The sequence below is a fragment of the Oryx dammah genome, unplaced genomic scaffold (assembly GCF_014754425.2).
Source record: "Oryx dammah isolate SB20612 unplaced genomic scaffold, SCBI_Odam_1.1 HiC_scaffold_10, whole genome shotgun sequence".
Lineage (NCBI taxonomy): Eukaryota > Metazoa > Chordata > Mammalia > Artiodactyla > Bovidae > Oryx > Oryx dammah.
Window position 1 is genome coordinate 75,966,172 of NW_024070194.1, and position 24,349 is coordinate 75,990,520.

At 42.8% G+C, this 24,349-nt stretch overlaps 1 protein-coding gene across 1 annotated transcript in view; it reads right to left on the minus strand.

Annotated features, from left to right (window-relative positions):
* ISM1 (isthmin 1) overlaps positions 1 to 24,102 on the minus strand; it is an 89,941-nt gene extending 65,839 nt beyond the window's left edge. Inside the window, exon 1 of the mRNA XM_040248291.1 lies at positions 23,959 to 24,102. Coding sequence (XP_040104225.1) covers positions 23,959 to 24,096 — 138 coding nt within the window. The 5' untranslated portion in view covers positions 24,097 to 24,102. The remainder of the gene's footprint in view (positions 1 to 23,958) is intronic.
* Positions 24,103 to 24,349: the final 247 nt, after the last annotated feature.

Here is a 24,349-nt window from a genome sequence, read left to right on the forward strand (position 1 = left end):
CAGACCGAAGCCTGTGGTGTGGCGCCCACGTGGGATGGCTCTTCAGGGGGCCGAGCCACTGGGTGCCTTCCAGAGAGCTTGGCTCTCATCACCCCACCTGCAGTTCAACGCGATAGTCACTTTCTTGGGATTCTCCGGCCTCTCTGAATATATCCGGTATCTTCTAGTTGATGCTTACTCCCGCTTACAGGTGAGATCTCCTTTCCAAGGTGTCTTTGGAATCGAGTGTTTGGCCTCCGTCAAAGTCTCAGCAGGAAGGTTGCAGCCCCTTCACCTGGGTGCTGTGTCTGCCTGAGCGCGCCGGCTGAGGAAACTGGAAGGCAGGGGCTCTTTCTCCAGCCAAGTGTGGCGTGTCGCATTTTTCAAGAGTAATGGATTAAACAGGAGGGGACGCTCCGAGCCAGGGCTGACTCGGCCACTCTTCAGAAGGCTGTATCCTCTGCAGACTGATTTCCCTGCTGTAATAAGTAATCACATATTGGAAGAATCATTGATGGTTCCATTCAGGCTGGTAATGTTGATTGCAGACGCCTCGGTCTCCGCCACCTGGAGAAAGACTCCAAGTCAAGCCAAAGACATCCTTTACAGTATAAGTCATTTCATGAGTATGCTAGGGAATATTTTCCCTCTTAGAAAGGGAATAAGGTGCTTCATTTTCTGGGAATCATACAAAACAACTCAGTTCTTTCCTCGCCCGGCTCTACCATCTGTAAACGCTAACAACTGCCTGAGATTTCCACACCAGGGCTATGCAAAGAAATGCGGTCCATGTGGATATTGGGGAACTGCACAGAACCAATCCAGGAGCTTAGATTGGCCTCAGTCCTTTAAAAATGTTGACTCCATAAAGGATAACTCTAAACAAGTTAATGAATAATGGGAATGAACTTTGCCATTTTGCCTGACTTGGGATGACGTGGCCCTCTCATTTGAGGCAGATCTCCTCTCATTAATGACTTTCCAAAGGCCTTGCAGAGCCTCGGGAAAGGGTTGGAGCATAAAAATATAACCTGATGAGTCAAAAAAAGTCACCATATTGAATAGAAGGCTCTCAGACCAATGGTTAGACCCCGAGGAGTGTTTGAGTCCACGTAACCACAGTGATGGAATGCCCATCTTGCAGTGCTCTCAAAGATATTCTTTTAAAAATATTTTAAGTTATTGCCTCGCTTTATTGTACATGGTGTCCTATAAAGAAGATATATGTCTGCAATTGAGCTTTGAAAGGGGACCACGGGGCCGGTTCCATCTAAAGGGGATGAAGTCAAGCAGTAAATTTGCTGGTCACTCTTTTCACATGGACTGGATCTTAGCCAGCAGTTGGTCTTTGATGTCATGACAATAGTACTGGACCACGGAGGCAGAGCAGGATCCCCTCTGATGCTGAAACTAGTCCACACTCATTAAAACTTGGAGAGCAGCCTGCAGGGCAGGAGACACCAAGGAGAACGGGGAGTGGACTCTGGACTGCTGGTTGCCTTTCCCAGTGAAAAAAGGCCATCTCTCCTATACTATCTACCCTGCCTGCTGCCTTCTTTACTGTATTTTTTAAAATTAATTAACTAATTAATTTTTATTTTTAGCTACAAGCACAGCTTATAGAATCTTAGTTCCCCTGCCAGGGATCAAACCTGGGCCTTTGTCAGTGAAGGCATGGAGTCCTAACCACTGACCCACCAGGGAATTCCCTCTTTACTGTATTTTTAACTGAAGGATGATATCCATATAGAGAAATGCATGTCTATAACTACACAGCTCAGTGAGATTTCTCAAACTGAACACAACCATGTAGCCAACACTCAGATCGAGAAACAATATTAGCAGCCAGATGCCCCCTATGTCCCCTTAATGAGGGTGGCTGGTGCTTTCTCTGTTCCAACAGCATAGATTAGCTTTTCCTGATCATTTAACACTAACAGAATTTTCTTGCATGTACACTTTTGTGACTGGCTCCTTCCGCGTGACACTACGTTTGTGAAGTTGTACATGTTGTGTACACTTGTTTGCTCTTTCCCAGTGTGTGCACTTACACCTTATTATCCATCCTACTGTGGATAGGCACTTTGGGTCTTTCCAGTTTGGGGCTATTTTAACTAGTGCTGCTATGAGGATTCTTTTTCAGGTTTTTGAATCCATGGATGAATACATTTCTGTGGGGATTATACCCAGGATGGGATTGCTGGGTCAGAGGGTACATATATATTCTGTCTTAGCTGCTACTCTGGAAAAACAATTTTCCAAAGTGTTCCCATCTGTTTGTGTTCCCTATAGGTGCTCCACATTCTTGCCAACAGTCTTTAGTTTTTGCTTGCATTTTGCCATTCTGTGAGATAATATAGTGATTTCATACTTCTAGTGGTCATATTTTTTTTAAGTTTTATTTGTTTTTCTGTCGAAGCCATCAACCTAGTCAGTGCTCAATTCTGTGACAATCACAAAGTTACTAAGCTATTAAGATCATTGACATGAGACTGGTCCCAACCCAACGTTTGGGGAGCAAAGAGAGAAGGGAGAGGCCGCTACAGAACATATCCAAAGTATGAGACAAGTTCTGTCAGGAGCAAAGCGAAACAAAGGGTAAAATTCACTGGGGGTGCAGGGCTGTCAGAGACGTGGGAAGGATGGCAGAGAAAGATCTAGAACCACGGTGGCCCACAAGCTGATTAGATATTAGCAGTGTAATGCCACAACCAGGAAAGGAAGTATGATACTCTTCTCAACTATGGGAAACACTTAAAAATTCCTGACCACTCTCCCCTCAGAAGACCTTGAGGAAAAGGACTTTGTGACACACCAAGGAAAGGGAAAAATCTGATTAGTCACAAGGAAAAGATTCTTCTGGCCAGAGACTGGAGCTGGCAAAACTCTTGTCCCCAGGTCTGCCTGTTTCTCTTGTTATGTCTGAGAAAGGAAGGCAGGAAAGGGTGCCCCTTCGTAAGGGACAGCCTACAAAGGTGTTGCCGGCTTCGGTTGTTAAAGCCCACGGGTGATGAATAACATATCTGTGGGCACAGTCCCACCTCCACCACGAAGCACACAGTTTTAAGCCGTGAAACTGCACAAGAGAGACCAGGCAGAAGGAAGATGGAAAGAGAGAAGCGTATGTCTCTTGACACAGAAATCACTTTTGGTGGAATCCAGTACGGATTGAGCAACCATGGCCTTTCTGGGTCTGGTTTCTCAGAGGCAGGATCCTGCAGGCCCCACTCCCTGGTGGCTCAGATGGTAAAGAATCTGCCTGCAGTGCATGAGACACAGGTTCGATCCCTGGGTTGGGAAGATTCCCCTGGAGAAGGGAATGACTACCCATTCCAGTGTTCTTGCCTGGAGAATTCCATGGACAGAAGAGCCTGGTGGGCTACAGTCCACATTTCCTCAGCTGCAAAATGGGAGAGAATCTTCATTGGGCTGTTGCGAGAATTAAAGGTGCAAATACATACAAAGTTGTTATTTATTCTGCTCTTGGCGCAGTATAAATGCTGAAGGTTAGCTTTTATATCACCATCAGCATCATTGTCACCATGTTTGAAGATAAAGTTTAAAAATCAGTATAATTATCCCATTAGGATGTCTATTTTTATTTATTTTTAGGGCTTCCCTGGTGGCTTAGAGGGTAAAGCGTCCGCCTGCAATGTGGGAGACCTGGGTTCAACCCCTGAGTCGGGAAGATCCCCTGGAGAAGGAAATGGCAACCCACTCCAGGACTCTTGCCTGGAAAGTCCATGGACAGAGGAGCCTGGGAGGCTGCAGTCCATGGGGTTGCAAAGAGTTGGACACGACTGAGCGACTTCATTTTCAGTCTACTTTTAGATAAGGAAAATGAAATGCATAGAGTTGAAGTGACTTGTCCAAGGTCACGCTGCTCTGTAGCACCAGAGTCATAGGTTGCAGTGTCCTTATGCACCAAGGATGGTCCTTTCAACGTTATAACCTCCCATGGGTACCACTTTTACTATCCCATTTACTGAACAGGACACAGAAGCACAGAGAAGTGTGAGACTTTTGCTGAAGGCACACACATGAGAAGCAGAGGAAGAATTGAAACAAATCCAAAGCCTTTGGCCACTCTGTTGGGCTTTGTGAAGAGTTTTGGCCAACAGGATGCTAACAGATGTGATCTAAGCAAAGGCTGGAGTGTACTTGTCCTTCGGGCTTGCCTCTGCCTTTCTGTGATTTTTCATCACCATGAGAGGAGTGCAGGGCAGGTAGCCTGCTAGTTGTGTAAGTCTGGGAGATGCAGGAAGAAACCCAGACCCAAGCCTTAGCCTGGAGCCCGGCCTGCCTAGATCTACTGAGCCCCAGCAACCCACAGACCCACAAGCGTGAGAATACATGCTTGTTTTTACAGGCCACTGAGGTTTGGGGTAGTTTGTTGTGACGCTCAGTTGGGCAATAGCTAAATCATACCTGATCTGTCCTGAGTGCTTCTGAGGACTTGCAACTTACAAGAAAAGCATGCATCTTGACCAGAGCTTCTTAATCTGTAACGAGCATGTGATTCATCAGAGGCCCTGATTAAAGTGAAGATCCTGGTTCAGTCATTCTGGGTGGGGCCTGAGATTCTTATTTCCTAATGAGTTCCCAGGAGACACTGTTGCTGTTGCTCCATGCACCACACTGTTGGTGCAAGAGTGGAGAAATCACCCCTAGCTTCTCACCTGTACCTGCAAGTCACGACTGCTCCATGTCCCTTGGGGCAGTGGATGGGCCACCTTATGTGTCAGTAAAGAATAGTCCTTGCCCTCTAGCAAGAATCCTCTGTGCGTTTCTAAGAGTCATCACTCTCCTCATGTCCAGCGTGGCCAGAGGGTCAGCTCATGTTAACATTCCTGCAGCCTTTTTCCTGGACTAAGGATTAGAAACACTTAATGAGATCTCCCCTTTTGAATTTTTGTCCTTCCTGAAATTTGAAGATTTCCAGCAATAAACCTGGCTTCCAGTTCGTTTTGGGCTCATAACCAATACCAGATTTCCAAGTCACAATGTAATTGCATCTCCAGGCAGGAGATACAAATCTATTTCTGGTTCTGTTAACTTCCAGTCAGGCAGGGCATCAGGACAAGAAAATGAAGGGAACATCAAACAGCAGCTTACAGAGGAAGTCAAGTCTCCTGCTAGGAGATTTTTCCAACTGGTTCTTGTCTGGCAACTATTTCTTTCTACCACCACCATTACCACCACCAGCAACCATGCTCACCTGGAGGACTGAGCACCCTGAAACTTTTGATTTGGGGAACCCTGAAAAGGTAGGAGAATTCTTTCCAAGGAAACAGTATCTTCTCCTCTTCCTTCAATTTTCCATAATTATGGATTATACGCTTGTGTATTAGCTGTAGGAAGATACCATCCTGCAACTAAACTTCCAAATTCTCTCGTTTTCTAACAGTGTCCTGGGTTTTATACATCCTAAACATGTTATGTGAGTGCCTGTAAAAGATTGCCACAATTTTATTATTATTTATTTATTTATTATTTTTTAGGGGAGCATGGGACAAATTGGAATGTTAGGATTGACATATATATTACATGTATATATTACACTGATTGCGTGTGTACTAAGTCGCTTCAGTCACGTCTTTTTGTAATGCTATGGACTGTAGCCCACCAGGTTCCTCTGTCCATGGCAATTTTCCCGGCAAGAATACTAGAGTGAATTGTCATGCCCTCCTACAGGGGATTTTCTCAACGCAGGGATTGAAACCTCATTTCTTATATCTCCTGCATTGGGGGACAAGTTCTTTACCACTAGTGCCACCTGGGAAGCTTATATATATATATATTACAACGTGTAAAACAGATAGCTAGTGGGAACCTGTAAAAAGCACAGGAAACTCATCTTGGTGCTCTGTGACAACATAGAGGGCTGGGATGGGGAAGGGTGAAAAGGAGACCAAGAGGGAGGGGATATTCATATACGTACAGTTTATTTACTTTGTTGCACAGCAGAAACTAACACTATATTATAACACAATCATATTCCCTCAAAAAAGTTTAAAAAAAAGATTACCACAATTTTAAGTAAGCTAAACATATACCCAGCTAGTCTGCTTCTAAGAATTCATACAAGAGAGATGAAAGCATATGTTCACGATGCAAGGACTTATATCCAAACACTCACAGCGTCCTTATTTTAACAGGCCCGAGTTGGAAACAACCTCAACATGCTTCACTGGGTGAGTGGAAAAGCTTATTGTATACACATACCATGGACTACCAACTGGCAATAAAAGGACCAAACTGTTATGCACCAAACAACATGGATGCATCCCAGAGTCATCATGGTGAGCAAAAGAGCTCCCCATGCTATACACTCAGTACCAGTCTGCTTATGTAAAACTCTAGGAAATGTAAAAACTGATCCATAGTGACAGAAGGCAGATCAGTGGTGGGGGTTCCTGAGGAATGAAGGAGGAATCCCCAAGGAACACAAAGAAGCTTTCAGAGATGGTAGATTTATTCATCCTCTTGATGGTGGTGATGGTTTCACAGATGTCAACTCCTCTCTGTTCACTTTGAGTATGCACAGTTCATTGTATGCCAACTACACCTTAATAAAACAGTATTTAAAAAAAATAATAACACAACTGCCATTTTCCTCCTTGTTGTCTCCTCATCACAGTCTCTAAGAGGTGGCTGGGAGCCAAGGCATGTGCTTTGTTTCCTTGGCTTTGGCATGAATGCTCTCTCTCGATGCTGGTGGGAGTAAGGTAGCACCTGGGTGACCTATGACATCATTTCCAGCCCCCCTGCCCCCCAGCATGCTTCATATAGGTTCTAGCCACACCTTGTTATTTTCAAAAATAGAGATGAGGTGTACAGCAGGAAGCAGCCTCTTGAATTCACAGTCGACCTGCCTTTTCCAGGGTCACTTCTGCTGCACATCTGGGATCGAGGTGCTCCAGACTGTGAGTCTGGCAGTCCCGAGCCCCAGACACGAAGCTGAAATTCTCCTGCTTCTTTGGCCCTGCCACGCTGTTCCTTCTGGGGAAGCTGGGCCCAGGAGTGCTGCTGTCTGATGGAGGTGCATCAGCCAGAGACAGTGCTCTGTGTGAGATGACTGGGCTATAAGATGTGCCTGGGTCGGTTCCACAGGAAGGAGGAGTGAACCTGGTGTTTTCACTTCTACTCAGTTTACAGAAACAACTTTCCAGTGACACATGCTGGTCTGTGCCTAGAAAGCTGACGCAAAGCTACATGTACCCAGGAACCGTGACCACTACCTTTTTTAGGCATTAGAAGGTGCTCTCACACACCCTTGAGGGCTTCCCAACCATCCTCCCACCTAAAATGGCAAACAAGTGTGGGATGAGGCTCTCCTGAGGAAAACAACAGTCATCTCTCTATACACGAGCCATTCACGGGCTCTGCCTAGGCCCGACCTTTCCCATTCCTACGATTTTGGAACTCCGCTCTTCCCAGCTGCTCTGGGAGGGGATGGCATGGTTTGATTCTGTTGCTGCCACTGTACATCCCTTTTTGAGGTGAACAGATTTCAGCCTTGTTAACAGCAGCAAGAAACAGCAGGCACCTCATGGAAACTCCACACTGTACATCTTCCTGCACTTGAAGAAATGGCTAGTGAGCCCATGGCTGAGGTTTGAGTACTGCTTTGTTTAGTTTGGGGCTTCCCTGGTGGCTCAGAGGTTAAAGCCTCTGCCTGGAATGCGGGAGACCCAGGTTCGATCCCTGGGTCGGGAAGATCCCTTGGAGAAGGAAATGGCAACCCACTCCAATGCTCTTGCCTGGAGAATCCCATGGAGGGAGGAGCCTGGTGGGCTACAGTCCATGGGGTCACAAAGAGTTGGACACAACTGAGCGACTTCATTTTGTTTAGTTTAGTTTCTTCCAGAAGCAAACCCTGAGACAAAGAGCAAGTGGTCCTGGGGAGATATCCCCGGGAAGCTCTGGTAGGAGAAAGGGAAAGAGGGCGGGGAAGGGGAAGAGCCACAGGGCTACATGATCAGGTCAGTGACCGGGATGGGCAGTGAGTGCATAGTCCAAAGAGGAGCACTGGGCACTAGCATGTCTATTTCTTTGCATTGCACTCCACCCCACATTTGCACAGACACACCACAGAAAGAAAGGAATTAAGCTTTCCATCTTTTATGTCTAGGGCTTATGACGTTCTTATGGAAGAGTAGTGCAGACAAGGTTTAAATAAAATGCAAAATGAGGTTTTCTTTTTCAGTAACACACTCCCTTGCTGTTTCTTCAACCTCACTGCATTCAGTCCTGGGAACTAAGTTGACATCCCAGTCCCAGCCCTTAAATAATCTGCCTTTTGAGGAATGAGTACAGACAGTGAGGTACCCTCAGCTGTCACTGAAGAAAGGGGCTTCATCACCACCCTTTCCATTGTGAATCATAGAATCCTGAGCCAAGATCATAGATGTCCGCAGATGAAAGAGAAATAAGAGGATCACATACACCATTAAAACATTGTAAAATTAGATCAGTGAAGACAAGTTAAAAACTGAGATAATCAAATGTGGAGAAGAACTATTAAATAATAACCTTCAAGTCCTGCATGAGATGTTTCTTGAAAAGGAAATGAATAGTGGGAAAAGAAGCACAAACATGATATTAAGATGTGTCAAAAAAGATTTAAAGGACACAGTAGAGAAAAAAATATTTGGTCACTGACGGCTGTAAAAACGTACTTGTACAGGCTTCCAGATCAAGATTGCAGAGTAGAAGGACATGTACTCATCTCCTACAAGAGCACCAAAACTGCAACTAGCTTTTGAACAGCCATCAGTAGGAGGACACTGGAACCCACCAAAGAAAAGGTACTCCACATCCAAAGACAAAGAAGAAGCCTCAGTGAGACATTAGGAGGGGTGCAATCACAATAAAATCAAATCCTATACCCACCAGGTGGGCAACCACAGATTAGCGAATAATAATATCAAAGAAGTTCTTGCACTGTTGTGAACATTTTGAACCCCACGTCAGGCTTCCCAGCCTGGGGATCTGACAAAGGGACGGGGAATCCCCAGCAAATCTGGCCTTGAGGGCAAGCAGCGTTTGATTATAGGTCTTCCAGAGGGCTGGGGAACCAGAGACTCCAGTCTTGGAGAGCACAAACAAAATTTTGCATGCACTAAGACCCAGAGAAGAGGAGCAGTGTCTCCACAAGAGACTGAACCACCACTACCTGCTAGTATTGGAGGGCCTCCTGTGCCTCCTGTGGGTCAGCAGGGGCTCACCACAGGGATGGGGGTGCTAGAAGGTGCCCCTTGGCGTAAACCCTCTTGGACTTCACCATTAACCCTACCATAGAGCCCAGGGCTGGGATGCCTCAGGCCAAACAACTACGAGGGAGGGAGAGTAACCCCACCCATCAGCAGATAATTGGATTAAAGCTTTACTGAGCAAGGCCCTGCACACCAGAGCAAGACCTAGTTTTTCCCATTGCCAACCCCTCCCATCAAGAAGGTTACACAAGCCTCTTAGTCTCAGCCAGAAGAAGCAAGAAGAAGCACAGTCTCACAAAACATATTACAGAAAGTTAACCATAATAAAAAAGGAGAAAGTTATGTCCCAGATGAAGGGACAAGGTAAAATCCCAGAAAAACAACTAAATGAAGTGGAGGCAGGCAACCTTCCAGAAAAAGAATTTAGTATAATGATAGTGAAGATGAGATCTTGGGAAAAGAATGGAGGCAAAGAATGGGAAGATGAAAGAAATGTTTACCAAAGACCAGAAGAACTAAAGAACAAATAAACAGAGATGAATAATACGCTAGTAGGAATCAACAGCAGAAGAACTGAGGCGGAAAAACAGATCAATGACCTGGAGGACAAAATGGTGGAAATCACTGCCGCAGAACAAAATATAGAAAAAAGAATGAAAAAATGAAGACAGCCTAAAAGCCCTCTAGGACAACATTAAAGGCACCAACATTCACATTATAGGGGTCCCAGAAGGAGAAGAATGAAAGGGCCTGAGAAAATATTTGAAGAGAAAATAGCTGAAAATTTCCCAAATATGGGAAAGGATATAGTCAACCAAGTTCAGGAAGCACAGAGAGTCCCAGGCAGGATGAACCCAAGGAGGAACACACCGAGATACATAGTCATCAAACTGACAAAAATTAAATACAGAGATAAAATATTAAAAGCAACAAGGGAAAAGTGACAACATACAAGGAAACCCCCATCAGCTTATCAGCTGATTTCTCAACAGAAACTCTACAAACCAGAAGGAAATGGCATGATATATTTAAAGTGATGAAAGGGAAGAACCAACAACCAAGAACACTCTACCCAGAAAGACTCTGCTTTCGATGGAGAAATCAAAAGCTTCCCAGATAAGCAAAAGTTAAGAGAATTCAGCACCACCAAACCAGCTTTACAACAAATGCTAAAGGAACTTCTCTAGGCAGGGAACACAAGGAAAAGGAAAAGACCTACAGAAAATAAGACCAAAACAATTAAGAAAACAGTAATAGGATCATATATATCAATCATTACCTTAAGTATAAATGAATCACACGCACCAACCAAAAGACATAGACTGGCTGGGTGGATGAAAACGTGTGTGGATGCACTTCCACTTACCACATCACTCTGCTTGACTCTCCCAAATTGTTAGTGATTATTTTATACTGTTAATATGTTCCCATTATGGCTTGCAATTGTAATTATTTTTTATTTTTTGTCTGGCTCTTGATTGTGAAAACTGACAAACATCTTTTACTATTGTGATTAGGTAACTATTACTCACTTTATACCATTGTACCGTGATTGGTCAACAGAAAAATAATAGAACTCTGCTGCTAAGCTGCTAAGTCGCTTCAGTCGTGTCCGACTCTGTGCGACTCCATAGACAGCAGCCCACCAGGCCCCGCCGTCCCTGGGATTCTCCAGGCAAGAACATTGGAGTGGGTTGCCGTTTCCTTCTCCAATGCATGAAAGTGAAAAGTGAAAGTGAAGTCTCTCAGTCGTGTCCGACTCTTAGCGATCCCATGGACTGCAGCCCACCAGGTTCCTCTGTCCATGAGATTTTCCAGGCAAGAGTACTGGAGTGGGGTGCCATTATCACCAAAACTAGGGTCTAATAGAAAACCTATAATCACTTTTTAAAATCCAGATGCATATCAGAATTATCATGAAATTTTTTGAAAAATACAAATGCTCAGGTATTGCTTTTTTTCTCTAGATATGTTTGTAATGAGCAGTCATGTTTAAAAACAACTGGACTATATGATGATCGTTTAGCTGGTTTGTTTCACTATTTCTATTTCAAATTAGTGCTCCCATTTCATTTATATTCTCCAATTTCTCCATCTCTTTTTTTTTTTTTTTGATGTTCTTTCTCAGGACTTTATCAAGTGTAGGAGAAAAGTTTTTGTATACATATATAAATATGGATAATATATATATTTGAAAATGTGAATTTTTGCCTAACTAAAAAGTTATGACAGTTTGATTCCACTTGTTTGACTTAGTCTGAATAGAATGCTAGATTTCTAATTAAAAAATAGATACCCAACAAGCAACAAAGGTTTACTGTATAGCACAGGGAACTACAGTTAATATCTTGTAATAATCTATGATGGAAAATAATTTCAAAAATGATATATATGTATTTGTATAACCAAATCACCTTGCTGTGCATCTGCAACATTGTAAGTCAATTATACTTCAATTATATATATATTATATATATACTCTTTCTTTTGGAGGCTTTAAAAACACAATAGATTCTTCTTAATTGAATGGATAGTTCTCATGACTTCTGAGCCTCAAAATCAATGCCTGTTAGAACATGGCTGGGAAAGAATGAATGAAGGGGCTGCACAAATAATAGAACTTTCTTCTGGTTTGTATACAGGAAAATAAAAGTGAAAAATAAAATTACAGTGTTTCAATTCAAGGTGGTAGACTGGGTATTTTCATTTACTTATTTTCCTTCTCTAAATCCTACTGAAAAAGAAGATGAAATAGAAGAATAAATTCTCAACTGAATTGGAAAGCTGAGAGGGAACGTCTACAGAAGAAGGAATGATTTCAGGTAGATATGAAACAGATGGTACCCAATTGAAAGTGAACCATTACAGAGTTGAGAAAGTGAGAGAAAGATTGCCAGAAGAAGCGAATTTCTTCAGAGGAATTCCCATAGCAACATAAAGAATAGAGCCTGTATCAGTTTCACTAGCAAGTATTAGAAATGAAAACCTATGTCCCGGATTGTACAAAAAAGTTAACATGATCTTATTTACAGTAAGTATCCAAACCATTGGAAACAACCCAAATGACCATCAATGGGGAAATGGATAAATAAATTGTGGCATAGTTATACCATGGAATACCTCTTAACAATAAAGAAGAGAAACTTACTGGTGTACACAGCAACAAAAATGAATATTAAAAATAATATGTTAAGCAAAACAAACCCAGACACACACACACACACACACACACCCCATACAATTCCATCTACGTGAAGATTTAAAAGAGGCAAACTAATTCTTGGTGATAAGAGTAAGACACTGGTTGCTTATGCGGTGGGGGGTGGGGTGGGGTGGTAAATTGCCTACAAAGGTGCACTAGAAGACTTTTGGGGATGATGGAGATATTCTGTATCTAATTTTGATAGTAGTTATATAGGTATTTATAATTGTCAAAAATGGAACTGAATCTTTAAGATGCATTCATTTTATTGTATGTAAATTATTCATCATTAAAAATGTTTTAAATATGTAGAGAGAGAAAAAAGCAAAGGAGGAGAGGAGGGGAGGAGGGAAGGAAGAGAAAAGAAGAGAAGAAAAGAGAAGAAGCTACAGAAGCTGGGTGAAAAAGGTAAGGACAGGAAACTGATAAACGGGGAAAGAACTAGCACTAGGACTGCCATAGCTGGAAGATTGGGCCAGGACGTAAAATGCATTAGAAAAATGCAAAGAGAAAACCATTAGACATGTGGAAGACCGTTCGCTTTTGAAATCCTAACATTTGTGTCAAAGTCTACCAGGAGTTCCAGAAGGTGAATAGAAGGACATTGGAAATAAGCAAAGAAATTACTAAAGCAACTTTCTCAGGCTGAAGAGAAACTTGAGGATTCAGATGGAGAGCACCCACCACATACTGAAGAGGACTAATAACAAAGGCCCTAATTATGAGCACAAGCTAATGCAATTTCTGAGTATTATGAACAAAGAGAAAAATCCTAAAAGCTTCCACTTAAAAAAATCACCCTCAAAGAAAAAGCATCAGACTTTTCACTGAAACAGGAGATGCTATAAAAAACACTTGCATGACATCTTCAAAATTCTGAGGGGGAACAAGATAGAAAAGAACTAACAGCCAAATTAGCATCTAAGTGTGAGAAGCACATAAAGATGTACTTAAAATTTTAGAATCTGAGAGTTTATCTTTTTTATTGTTTGTTTTTGGCCACACCACACAGCTTTCAGGATCTTAGTTCCCTAACCAGGGGTTAAACCGGGGGCCCAGGGAGTGAGATTGCTAAATCCTAACCACTAAACCTCCAGGGAATGCCTAAGAGTTTATCTTTTGATAAAACCTTTCCCAGAGAACTTTTTGAGAATGTATTCCAGCAAAATAAAAGATGAAGATATGAGATTCCAGAAGCAGTAGCAGCAGACAAAAAAAAAAAAAAAAAAAAAATCTTATAGTTAAGTCTAAATAATGATTGGGAGAATTATACTACTGCTAAGAAATTATTCCTAAGACAGCAAAAATGAAAAATAATGAAAGAAAGAAGGAAGATATTAGAAATGGAAAGAAAAATGAATAACCTAGCACTAAATATTCAGATAATGTGATTAAAATTGGAGAGAGATAAGAGAAAGAAATGGCATGTTAGAATCTTGTTTTGGGAAAGTTTAGTGAAAGTCACTCAGTCATGTCCGACTCTTTGTGACCCCCTGGACTGTAACCCAACAGGCTCCTCTCTCCATGCAATTTTCCAGGCAAGAATACTGGAGTGGATTGCCATTCCCTTTTCCAATCCAGGGATTGAACCTAAGTCTCCTGCACTGGAGGCAGATTCTTTACTGTCTGAACCACTAGGGAAAGTTTAGGTTATATTATAAATACTCCTTCAGTCTCAACATTGATAGAAAAGTATGATTTCAAATCTATTTGCAAAATATTAAGAAATGGAGAGATAAACCCTTTCCAAACTTGAAGAATAATAAACTAAGTAAATAATATTTAAATACTTACTAAATGTTTAAGTGCCAGGCTCTAACAGAGCACTTACATGCATTCAGTGTTATAATTCTTACAACACGAGGAAATAGTTTTTGTATACCTATTTAACAGATGAGGACATTTAGACCTAGGCTAACTCTCTTGCCAAAGTTCACATAGATAAATTGGAAGGTGGGAGGCAAAATGAAGAAAATTTGAAAACACTAAATAAAACTGAAAACATATCTTCAAATCTATTAGTAATCACAATAAATACAGGTGGGTTACATTCATTGATCTATTACATGACAAAAAAACTGGCTATTGGTTATTAATAAGAGATATTTAAACAAAAAGGGGAGAGAAAGGCTTAAAATAAAGGTTGGAAAAAGATACCCAATGAATGGCAAGAGGAAAAAAAATAAGCAAGAGATGCAAAATTACTATCAAAACATGTTGGAAAGTCAATAAAAAGATGTATGAGGAATTTCACCTTGACAAAAATATAACCACCAGGGAATTCCCTGGTGGTCCAGCAGTTAAGACTCTTGCTTTCACTGAGGAGGGCATGAGTTCAATCCCTGGTCTGGAAGGAGAACTAAGATCCTGCAAGCCACTAAACTGCTCCCCCTCACCCCACAAAAAACCACCAAAAAAGACGTTTTATCTCCTAACACCATGAATTCTAAACAAGTAAAGCAAAACTTCATGGATAATAAGGAGAACAGAAAAATGCACAGTGGTAGGGTCAGAATGTAATTAAATTCTTTGAGGAATAAGCAGATTAAGTAAACAATAAGTAAATCAAGATGAAGTGTTTTCACAATATAATTAACCACCTTGACTTGATAGGTCTTATAAAGAGATTTAGGGGCTTCCCTTCTAGCTCAGTCAGTAAAGAATCTGCCTGCAGTGCAGGAGAGCCAGGTTCAATCCCTGGGTTGGGAAGATCCCCTGGAGAAGGAAATGGCAACCCACTCCAGTATCCTTGCCTGGAAAATCTCATGGACAGAGGAGCCTGGTAGACTGCAGTCCATGGGGTCGCAAAGAGTCAGGCACAACTGAACGACTAACACTAACTAACACTATCACAAAGAACATGTAGTCGTACTTTGGCCACCTCATGCGAAGAGTTGACTCTTTGGAAAAGACTTTGATGCTGGGAGGGATTGAGGGCAGGAGAAGAAGGGGAAGACCGAGGATGAGATGGCTGGATGGCATCATTGACTCGATGGACGTGAGTCTGAGTGAACTCTGGGAGTTGGTGATGGACAGGGAGGCCTGGCGTGCTGCAATTCATGAGGTTGCAAAGAGTCGGACACGACCGAGCGACTGAACTGAACTGAACCGATGCATGTATTATATAAAACTTTATATTGATAGAGTAAAAATCCAATAAAACATATGATATTTGAGAAAGTATAAATTATCAAAAATGACTAGAGAAAAGTTATAGTATCTGATTAGGCTGTTGACCAAGGAATAACATGGAACATTAATCAGTGATCTCAGTCAAAGAGGTGCCAAACCCAAGAGGGCTAACAATGAGTGAATTCTAACAATCTTATAAGAAATAGATAATTCTTATTATTTAAAGTGCTAAAGTGAACAAAAAATGGTTTCTAATGCATACCATGAAGCCACAATGATATTACTACAGAAATGGATATTGCTAGCTCTCATGCATACACCAAGAAAATTGTAAGTGCATATTGCTAAGTATAGCTTTCCTAGATTCTAAAACTAATGAATTGGAGAACATAACAGAAAATAAAATGAAAAATTTACAATAGCAGCTAAACCTTGAAAACAGCTTGTCAAAAGAAATGTGAAAAGAAAGATTAAGAAAGCTGTAAAGCTTCACTCAAGAAATAGAGATACCTAAACCATGTCCTGAAAGAGAGGATAATATTATAAAATTTTCAATTCTTTTCAATTTATCCTCCCCCAAATATATATAGCAATTCTCATTAAAAACTCAATGAGTTTTTAAACAAAATAACTCTTAAATCTGTTTGAAAATAGACATTTTATAAGAATTTCTAAGGAAAAAAATTTCAATCAAAGTATATACTCCCTATTAAAACATACTATGAAACTACATGAAATAAAAGGATACAGGATGCTTGGGGCTGGCGCACAGTGATGATCCAGAGAGATGATATGGGGTAGGAGGTGGGAGTGGGGTTCAGGATTGGGAACCTATGTAAACCCGTGGCGGATTCATGTCAATGTATGGCAAAACCAATACAGTATTGTAAAATAAAATAAAGTAAAAATAAAAATTTTTTAAAAAGTGTAGGGTTATAGAATATAAAACATTAATAGAAAAATGAATGTCAAGAAACATTTGGTTTTTGTATATGTATATACAAGACATTTGTTTCTTGTATATATATATATATATATATATATATATATATATATGTATGCATATCCCAGTAATGTGAAAATTTTAGTATATGTTAAAAATGGTATTTTGTATTAACAAATATAGAATAAAATATTTAAAAAATATGATAGGACAAGTGGCTATTCAACAAAAATCAAAGTTTTATCTTTATCTTAAACCCACAAATAACTTCAAAGTCAGTTGTAGTTCTAAACAAGAACAACAAAAACACTAAAAAACACTAGAATAAAATATATTTCAATATTCTGACAATCTTTATTTGAGGAACTCTTTCTTGAATAAGGCTTGAAAACCCAAAGTCATGTGAGAAATGATCCAGAGTTGATTACACTTACAACAGAAAGTTTCTGCGTGACCAAAGGCAGCATAAACAATGTTAAAAGATGAATACAAGAGCGGTTCAACATTTGCAGTCTCTGACCTACAAGGTCAATATGGTAGGTATTTTGCAAAGACAGCCACAATGAGTCCTCCCATCCCTGAACCCATGCTCCATTGCTCGTCCTCCCATCAAGAGGAGTCAATTTCCGGTCCCTTAGAATCTAAGCTGATTCAGTGATTTGATTAATCAATAAAATGAGGCTGAAGTTGAATTGGGCTTCCCTGATAGCTCACTTGGTAAAGAATCCACCTGCAATGTAGAAGACCCCGGTTCAATTCCTGGGTTGGGAAGATCCCCTGGAGAAGGGAGAAGCTACCCACTCCAGCATTCTTGGCCTTCCCTTGTGCTTAGCTGGTAAAGAATCCACCTGCAATGTGGGAGACCTATGTTTGATCCCTGGGCTGGGAAGATCCCATGGAGAAGGGGAAAGGCTACCCACTCCAGTATTCTGGCCTGGAGAATTCCATGGACTGTATAGTCTATGGGGTCGAAAGAGTCGGATATGACTGATGACTTTCACTTTCCTATAAGTTCATCAAGAGGCCTTGCAGTTTCTGCTTTTTCTCTCTGGCTGGTCTGAGTCCACCATGTATAGATATGCAGGATAGCTTCCTTGAGGATGAAGAAAGAGCATAGGTGACAGCAAACACCAACTATCAAATGTATGATTGAGGTCCTCTAGACCACCTAGCCCATGTCAAGCCAACAGAAGGCGATAGCCAGATGAGTAAGCCTAGGCAAGAGCAGCAGAAGAGCCACCTACAGAGCCCAGGGCAAACTGCTGACATGAACTCATGAGCAAACTAAATGTGGTTGTTTTAAGCCACTGTGTTTTGGGATGATTTATTATGTAGTAATAGTTAAGTTGGAGAAGGCAATGGCACCCCACTGCAGTACTCTTGCCTGGAAAATCCCATGGACGGAGGAGCCCGGTGGGCTGCAGTCCATGGGGTCACTAAGAGTCGGACACAACTGAGCGATTTCACTTTCACTTTTCACTTTCATGCACTGGAGAAAGAAATGGCAACCCACTCCAGTGTTCTTATCTGGAGAATCCCAGGGACGAGGGAGCCAGTTAGCCATAATTTAAAAAGAATTCCTGAGATAAGAGAACACAGTCTACCTGGAAAATGGGCAAGGCAAGTCACAAAATAAGAAACACAAAGGTTGTTGACTTGAATCAGAGCTGGAGGAGTCTTGTCCTGGACTGGAACAAAAACTCCAGCCTGCCTGGGTCTGAATCCTGGCCCTGCTCATCATGGTGTATGACCTTGCGTAAGTTATTCAAATCTCCGTGGGTCCCAATTTCCTCATCTGTGAAATGAGGATATTTATACTATCTATCTCATAGGGTCATTGTAAAGAAACTCAGTAGCATTCATTTCAGTTCAGTTGCTCAGTCGTGTCCAACTCTTTGCGACCCCATGAATCGCAGCACGCCAGGCCTCCCTGTCCACCACCAACTCCCGGAGTTCACTCAGACTCACGTCCATCCAGTCAGTGATGCCATCCAGCCATCTCATCCTCTGTCGTCCCCTTCTCCTCCTGCCCCCAATCCCTCCCAGCAACAGGGTCTTTTCCAATGAGTCAGCTCTTCGCATAAGGTGGCCAAAGCACTGGAGTTTCAGCTCTAGCATCATTCCTTCCAAAGAAATCCCAGGGCTGATCTCCTTCAGAATGGACTGGTTGGATCTCCTTGCAGTCCAAGGGACTCTCAAGAGTCTTCTCCAACACCACAGTTCAAAAGCATCAATTCTTTGGTGCTCAGCCTTCTTCACAGTCCAACTCTCACATCCATACATGACCACAGGAAAAACCATAGCCTTGACTAGATGGACCTTTGTTGGCAAAGTAATGTCTCTGCTTTTGAATATGCTATCTAGATTGGTCATAACTTTTCTTCCAAGGAGTAAGTGTCTTTTAATTTCATGGCTGCAGTCACCATCTGCAGTGATTTTGGAGCCCCAAAAATAAAGTCTGACACTGTTTCCACTGTTTCCCCATCTATTTCCCATGAAGTGATGGGACCGGATTAAGTACAAATAAATGTTGCTTTTGCTTTCACTGCTATTCATAGCTCAGATCAACTCTTGACTGAAGCAGTGAGTACAAGATACTAAATAGTTTTATTGAAGGCAAGTAGATGGATGATGGGGGTTAGGAGTTAGAGAACAAAAACATTTAGTTACATTTCAGAGTTTGGCTTGCTTTAATGTTATTGCAAAAATGATTTGTTTGATGATTTCAAATACTTTCTTAAATCACATGGTTTGAATGAATTCTAGCTTTACTATGTAAAATCTATAAAAATTCATGATTCTGAACCTGAGCTTTAGTAGAGAAGCACTCATCTGAATTTCCCTGCTGGTTCAGATGGTAAAGAATCTGCCTGCAATGAGGGAGACCTGGGTTTGATCCCTGGGTCAGGAAGATCTTCTGGAGAAGGGAATGGTTACCCACTCTAGTATTCTTGCCTGGAGAATTCCATGGACAGAGGAGCCTGGTGGGCTCTAGTTGATACAGTTGCAAAGAGTCAGACATGACTGAGTGACTGCTGCTGCTGCTAAGTCGCTTCAGTCGGACACGACTCTGTGTGACCCCAAAGATGGCAGCCCACCAGGCTACTCTGTCCCTGGGATTCTCCCAACAAGAATACTGGAGAGGGTTGTCATTTCCTCCTCCAATGCATGCATGCATGCTAAGTCACTTCAGTTGTGTCCAACTCTGTGCGACCCTATGGACAGCAGCCCTCCAGGCTCCTCTGTCCACAGGATTCTCTAGGCAAGAATACTGGAGTGGACTGAGTGACTAACATACGTTAAAGGGATACAGTTATTATTATCATTGCCTGTGGTTCTTTTGTGGGTTATCCTGTCTTCCAGGCTGCTTTTGATTATGTATAATTGTTTTATTACTATTTATCAATTAAAGACATATGAAAGAGCTAATCTGAGTATCTGATCAACATGAGACAAGAAGAGATAAGATTTCATCCAAAAGTGAAAAAACTGATTTTTCTGTGCATTTTTATACAGCTATTACAGACAACTGTAAAATTTCTTACATTTTAAAATACTGAAAACAGTATAAAGACTAACATTCTTATTCATTATTATTATGAGCCACATAACCAATAGAAACAGCATTATGTTACTGCCTCATAACAGCATACCTAATGGTACAGAGACAGTCACAAAGTCAAAAATATATCTCCTAGTATGTTGAAACTCTGGAGGAGGGCATGGCAACCCACTCCAGTATTTTTGCCTGGAGAATCCCATGGACAGAAGAGCCTGGCGGGCTACAGTCCATGGGGTTGCAAAGAGTTGGACACGACTGGAGTGACTTAGCACAGCATGCTGCTACTGCTGCTGCTAAGTCGCTTCAGTCACGTCCGACTCTGTGCACAGCATAGCATGTTGAAAATAGAAAAAACAAAACAAAACAAAACCCCATGGTTAGTCATGTTTATGTGTGTGTATGTATCGATATATACATAATGAAGATAGATATGTTCATATTTGACACAATAATATTGTCAAGATGTGTTTGATAATGTAAATTGTTACCCTTTCTTTTGTAGCCAGCATAACTTTATCAAGAACTTGGAACACAAATATTCTTCAAAGATTTTTATAATCATAAGATAACAACAAATTTAGCAGCTTCTGGCTCTGCAACCTCAGGTCAAATTACCTAACCTTAGTTTTTTCATTTGAAACAGGGATAACAATATTGCTTAACTCATGAGATTTTTGTGAGGATTTAAAAAGAAAACATATGAGAAGTGCTAAGAATAGCTCATGACACATAAAAGACATTTGACAGATCTTAGCTACTATTGTTGGAGAAGGCAATGGCACCCCACTCCAGTACTCTTGCCTGGAAAATCCCATGGATGGAGGAGCCTGGTGGGCTGCAGTCCATGGGGTCACGAAGAGTCGGACACGACTGAGCGACTTCACTTTCCCTTTTCACTTTCATGCACTGGAAAAGGAAATGGCAACCTACTCCAGTACTCTTGCCTGGAGAATCCCAGGGACGGGGGAGCCTGGTGGGCTGCCGTCTCTGGGGTCGCACAGAGTCAGACACGACTGAAGCGACTCAGCAGCAGCAGCAGCAGCTACTATTGTTACTCTTACTTCTGCTCTATGCAATGCCCTTGATATGTCAGATCTTAAGGGTGCATCTCTTGTAAATGTTCCCAAATATTAAACTGGTAAGAACAAATGCTACACTTGACCTTCAACAAATACATGGACACCAAGGGGGAAAAAGGGGGAGGGATGAATTGGGAGATTGAGATGGACATATATCCACTACTCCGTATAAAATAAATAACTAACGAGAGCCTGCTGTGCAGCACGGGACCTCTACTCAGTGTGCTATGATGAACTAAATAGGAGGGAAATCCAAAAAGGAGGGGATATATGTGTACATATAGCTGAGTCACTTCACTGTTTAGCAGAAACTAACACAACACTGAAAACAACTAAAATACCTCAGTCTAAAAAATAATAAATATTCCCCGATATACTACAGTTTGAGTAAATAGAGCTACCATTGTGTCTTTCTGACTCCAACCTCATATTTTAGAATATTTTAAGTAGAGATAAAAATAATATAACATAAAGACTGATGAACTTTTGGATTGCAAAGGATGTTTTTAGCAGCTTAAGCTCTCCCACAGCCAACACATTTAAGTTTAAATGCAGTTTAAGATGGGTTAAACATCACCAGTAAACATACAGAACATGGTGCCCACAGTTTTGTTTTCAAATACACCTGCTACCAGTGAATTCACATCCTGAACCCTGAAAACCACACACTAATAAGTGTATTTTGCAGACCTCCTCACTTGGCAGAATACACTCTCTTCAGTTGAATCATAATACTTTAGAGAGTCAGAGGACCAAACGAATAACTTTAATCAGGAAGAATATAAAACTTTTATAAAAACAAATTACAAAAGAGAGTAAAATTATGAACGAAACTGTTAAACTCATCAATCTGCCTGAATAAGTTAATTGAGTGGACAGAATAACCAAACACGATTACAAGATAAGCTGAAAGCTGATGGATTACCAGCTACTTTGGACTCAAGCTACTCCTAGGAGCCTTGTTCTTTCTAAATCCCCCATTTCTTCTGCTCTGCTGGGATAGTTCTTCAGCCCCGGGCTCTTTCGAGAATTTAATCCACTTCCCCTTTGCAGTGGCCACTTCCACCAGCTGCTTCTCTCATCGCCTTAATATTCAAACGGAAAAGGCCAAGCCTAGGTTATTGTAATGATAGCACACACCTCATAAAAAAATCTGCCAAATTTACTTTTCCATAGAACATCATTTTTACAGCTTTTCATGAGTTCGTGAGGAAAGAAAGCATCATGTATAGAATATGACTTCCAGAATTCTTGAAGATATTAGGCATTGTTCCCAGTGTTATGGTGGGTGGGTGTACCACCATCTATAGAATGGGGGGTGTCTTCAATTTCCCCAAAGAGATCGGGTCAGGCTGTCACTCTACCTGTGTGCCCACAGGAGAAGAGGAGAGGACCTCACAAAATTAGGACATTTTCAGAAATGTTCCCAGGTTAAAAGAACTTTAGGCTCTGGGGTGCATTCTTTTTCATTCCTGGTTTTACATTCCTGTGTAAAGATCACCTTGCTTTAGTCTACAACATCCTGCCAGAGAGAGAACATGGTGTAACAAACCAAGAGTTTGGGATGTGTAAACTTTGCAAGTTTCTTAACCTCTGTACCTCGGTTTTTGCATCTATGCAGGGGGTGGGGGTGGGGATATTAACAATATACATCATTAACTACATCATTAAATTAGTTAAGTTCTGCAAAGAACTTAAAATTAGCACATGGAAAGCACTCTGGAAGTATTTAAGGGAATTCTTCTCTCTACACTAGGGTTTTTAGGCGACACACTGCATAAAGATGTGAGGGAGGAATTAACTGGGCAATGATCTTAAAACCCTTTGGCAACAATGAATGACGCTTATCTAGACATTGCAGAGTACAGAGTTTTCAGAGGGGCTGCTTGGAGGAGGAGATTTTAGAACTGAATTCCTGCTGCCTCCTGGGAAAATCCCTGCTGACTTCTTTACCCATGCCCCGTGTTGACAGTTGTCAACACCTCTGACAGACCCAAGGAAAGGTGTTTTCCAAGGGAGCGGCAGAAAATCCCTACCTGGGCAACCCTTTATTTGGAAACCGGAGAATCCATTCTGCCTCTGACGCCGGCTATCCCCTCTCTAGTTGTGACACCTCCTCCCCCCTCCACCCCACACACACATACACACACACACTGCGCTAGAGCTGCACAGACCGTCAGAATTCCATTCCTAAGGCGACCTTCAATAGAGGCGGAACGCTGGAAGAACTCTTTCGCTGTCAACTTTTAAAGCCCCAGGTAACGCCATCTTAAAGTACAACAGGTGGCTTGACTCTGCGCCCTCCGCAGGCTAGGAAGGTGCAAGGTTGGCTCGGGGACCACGTGGGCGACCAGGGATACTTTCTTCAGGGAAATTATTTCCTGACCTTTGGCACTGTTTTCTGAGTTGGCAGATTCAACCGGGTTGGTTCTTCCTCCCAGACCTCGTCTGGGGGTTGTCCTAAGTTGAGGTCTCCTCCCGCTCCTCCCCCCCGCCCCCGCCTCTCAGAATAACATCACTTGGCCTCAGAAGGGCAACCGAAGACTGAGAGCATCCCAAAGCCAACACATGCGTGCTCCACACTCCTCCGTCTGTCTCACGCTCAGGTACCTGGGGACAGACCCGGAGGAGCGTGCCCCCGGACCTCCGAAGCGGTTCAGCCTCCAAGCACTTAGCCCGCTCCGTCCAGGCTGGAGACGGGTGGCCCCGGCCAAACTACTGCCCAAACAGCTGTTCTTTGGTGGGGCGGGGACCCGCCTCCCCGCATCTCTCAGGTGCGAGGTCAGCACCCAGCCACCCGGGTCCCGGCCACCACGCGCGCCCCTGCCCGGCGGCGCACTCACCTGCAGCGGGGCCCGGCTGGCGTTGGCCGCGGCCGCGTCCGGCCGGTCGGCAGCTCCGGAACCGCGCAGCACCGTGATGTGCAGCGTGAGCAGCAGCAACCCCAGCAGCAGCAGCAGCTCGGCCGCCAGGCGCACCATCCTCCGCAGGCGCGCGGCTTTAGGACCCGGCGCGGCGGGCGGCGGCGGCGGCGGCGGTGGCGGGGGAGGAGGAGTCGGAGCCCGGGAGTCCGGCAGCGCGGCTCCCGCCTCGGCCCCCGCCGGGGCCCCGCTCCCCGAACCCGCAGCACTGGCGCTGGCTGTGGCGGGGCGCGCCAGGCCCGGGGAGCAGGAGCCGCCACCGCCGTCCCCGCCGCCGCACCACGGCGGAGCCACGGCGGGGCCGGGGGCGTCC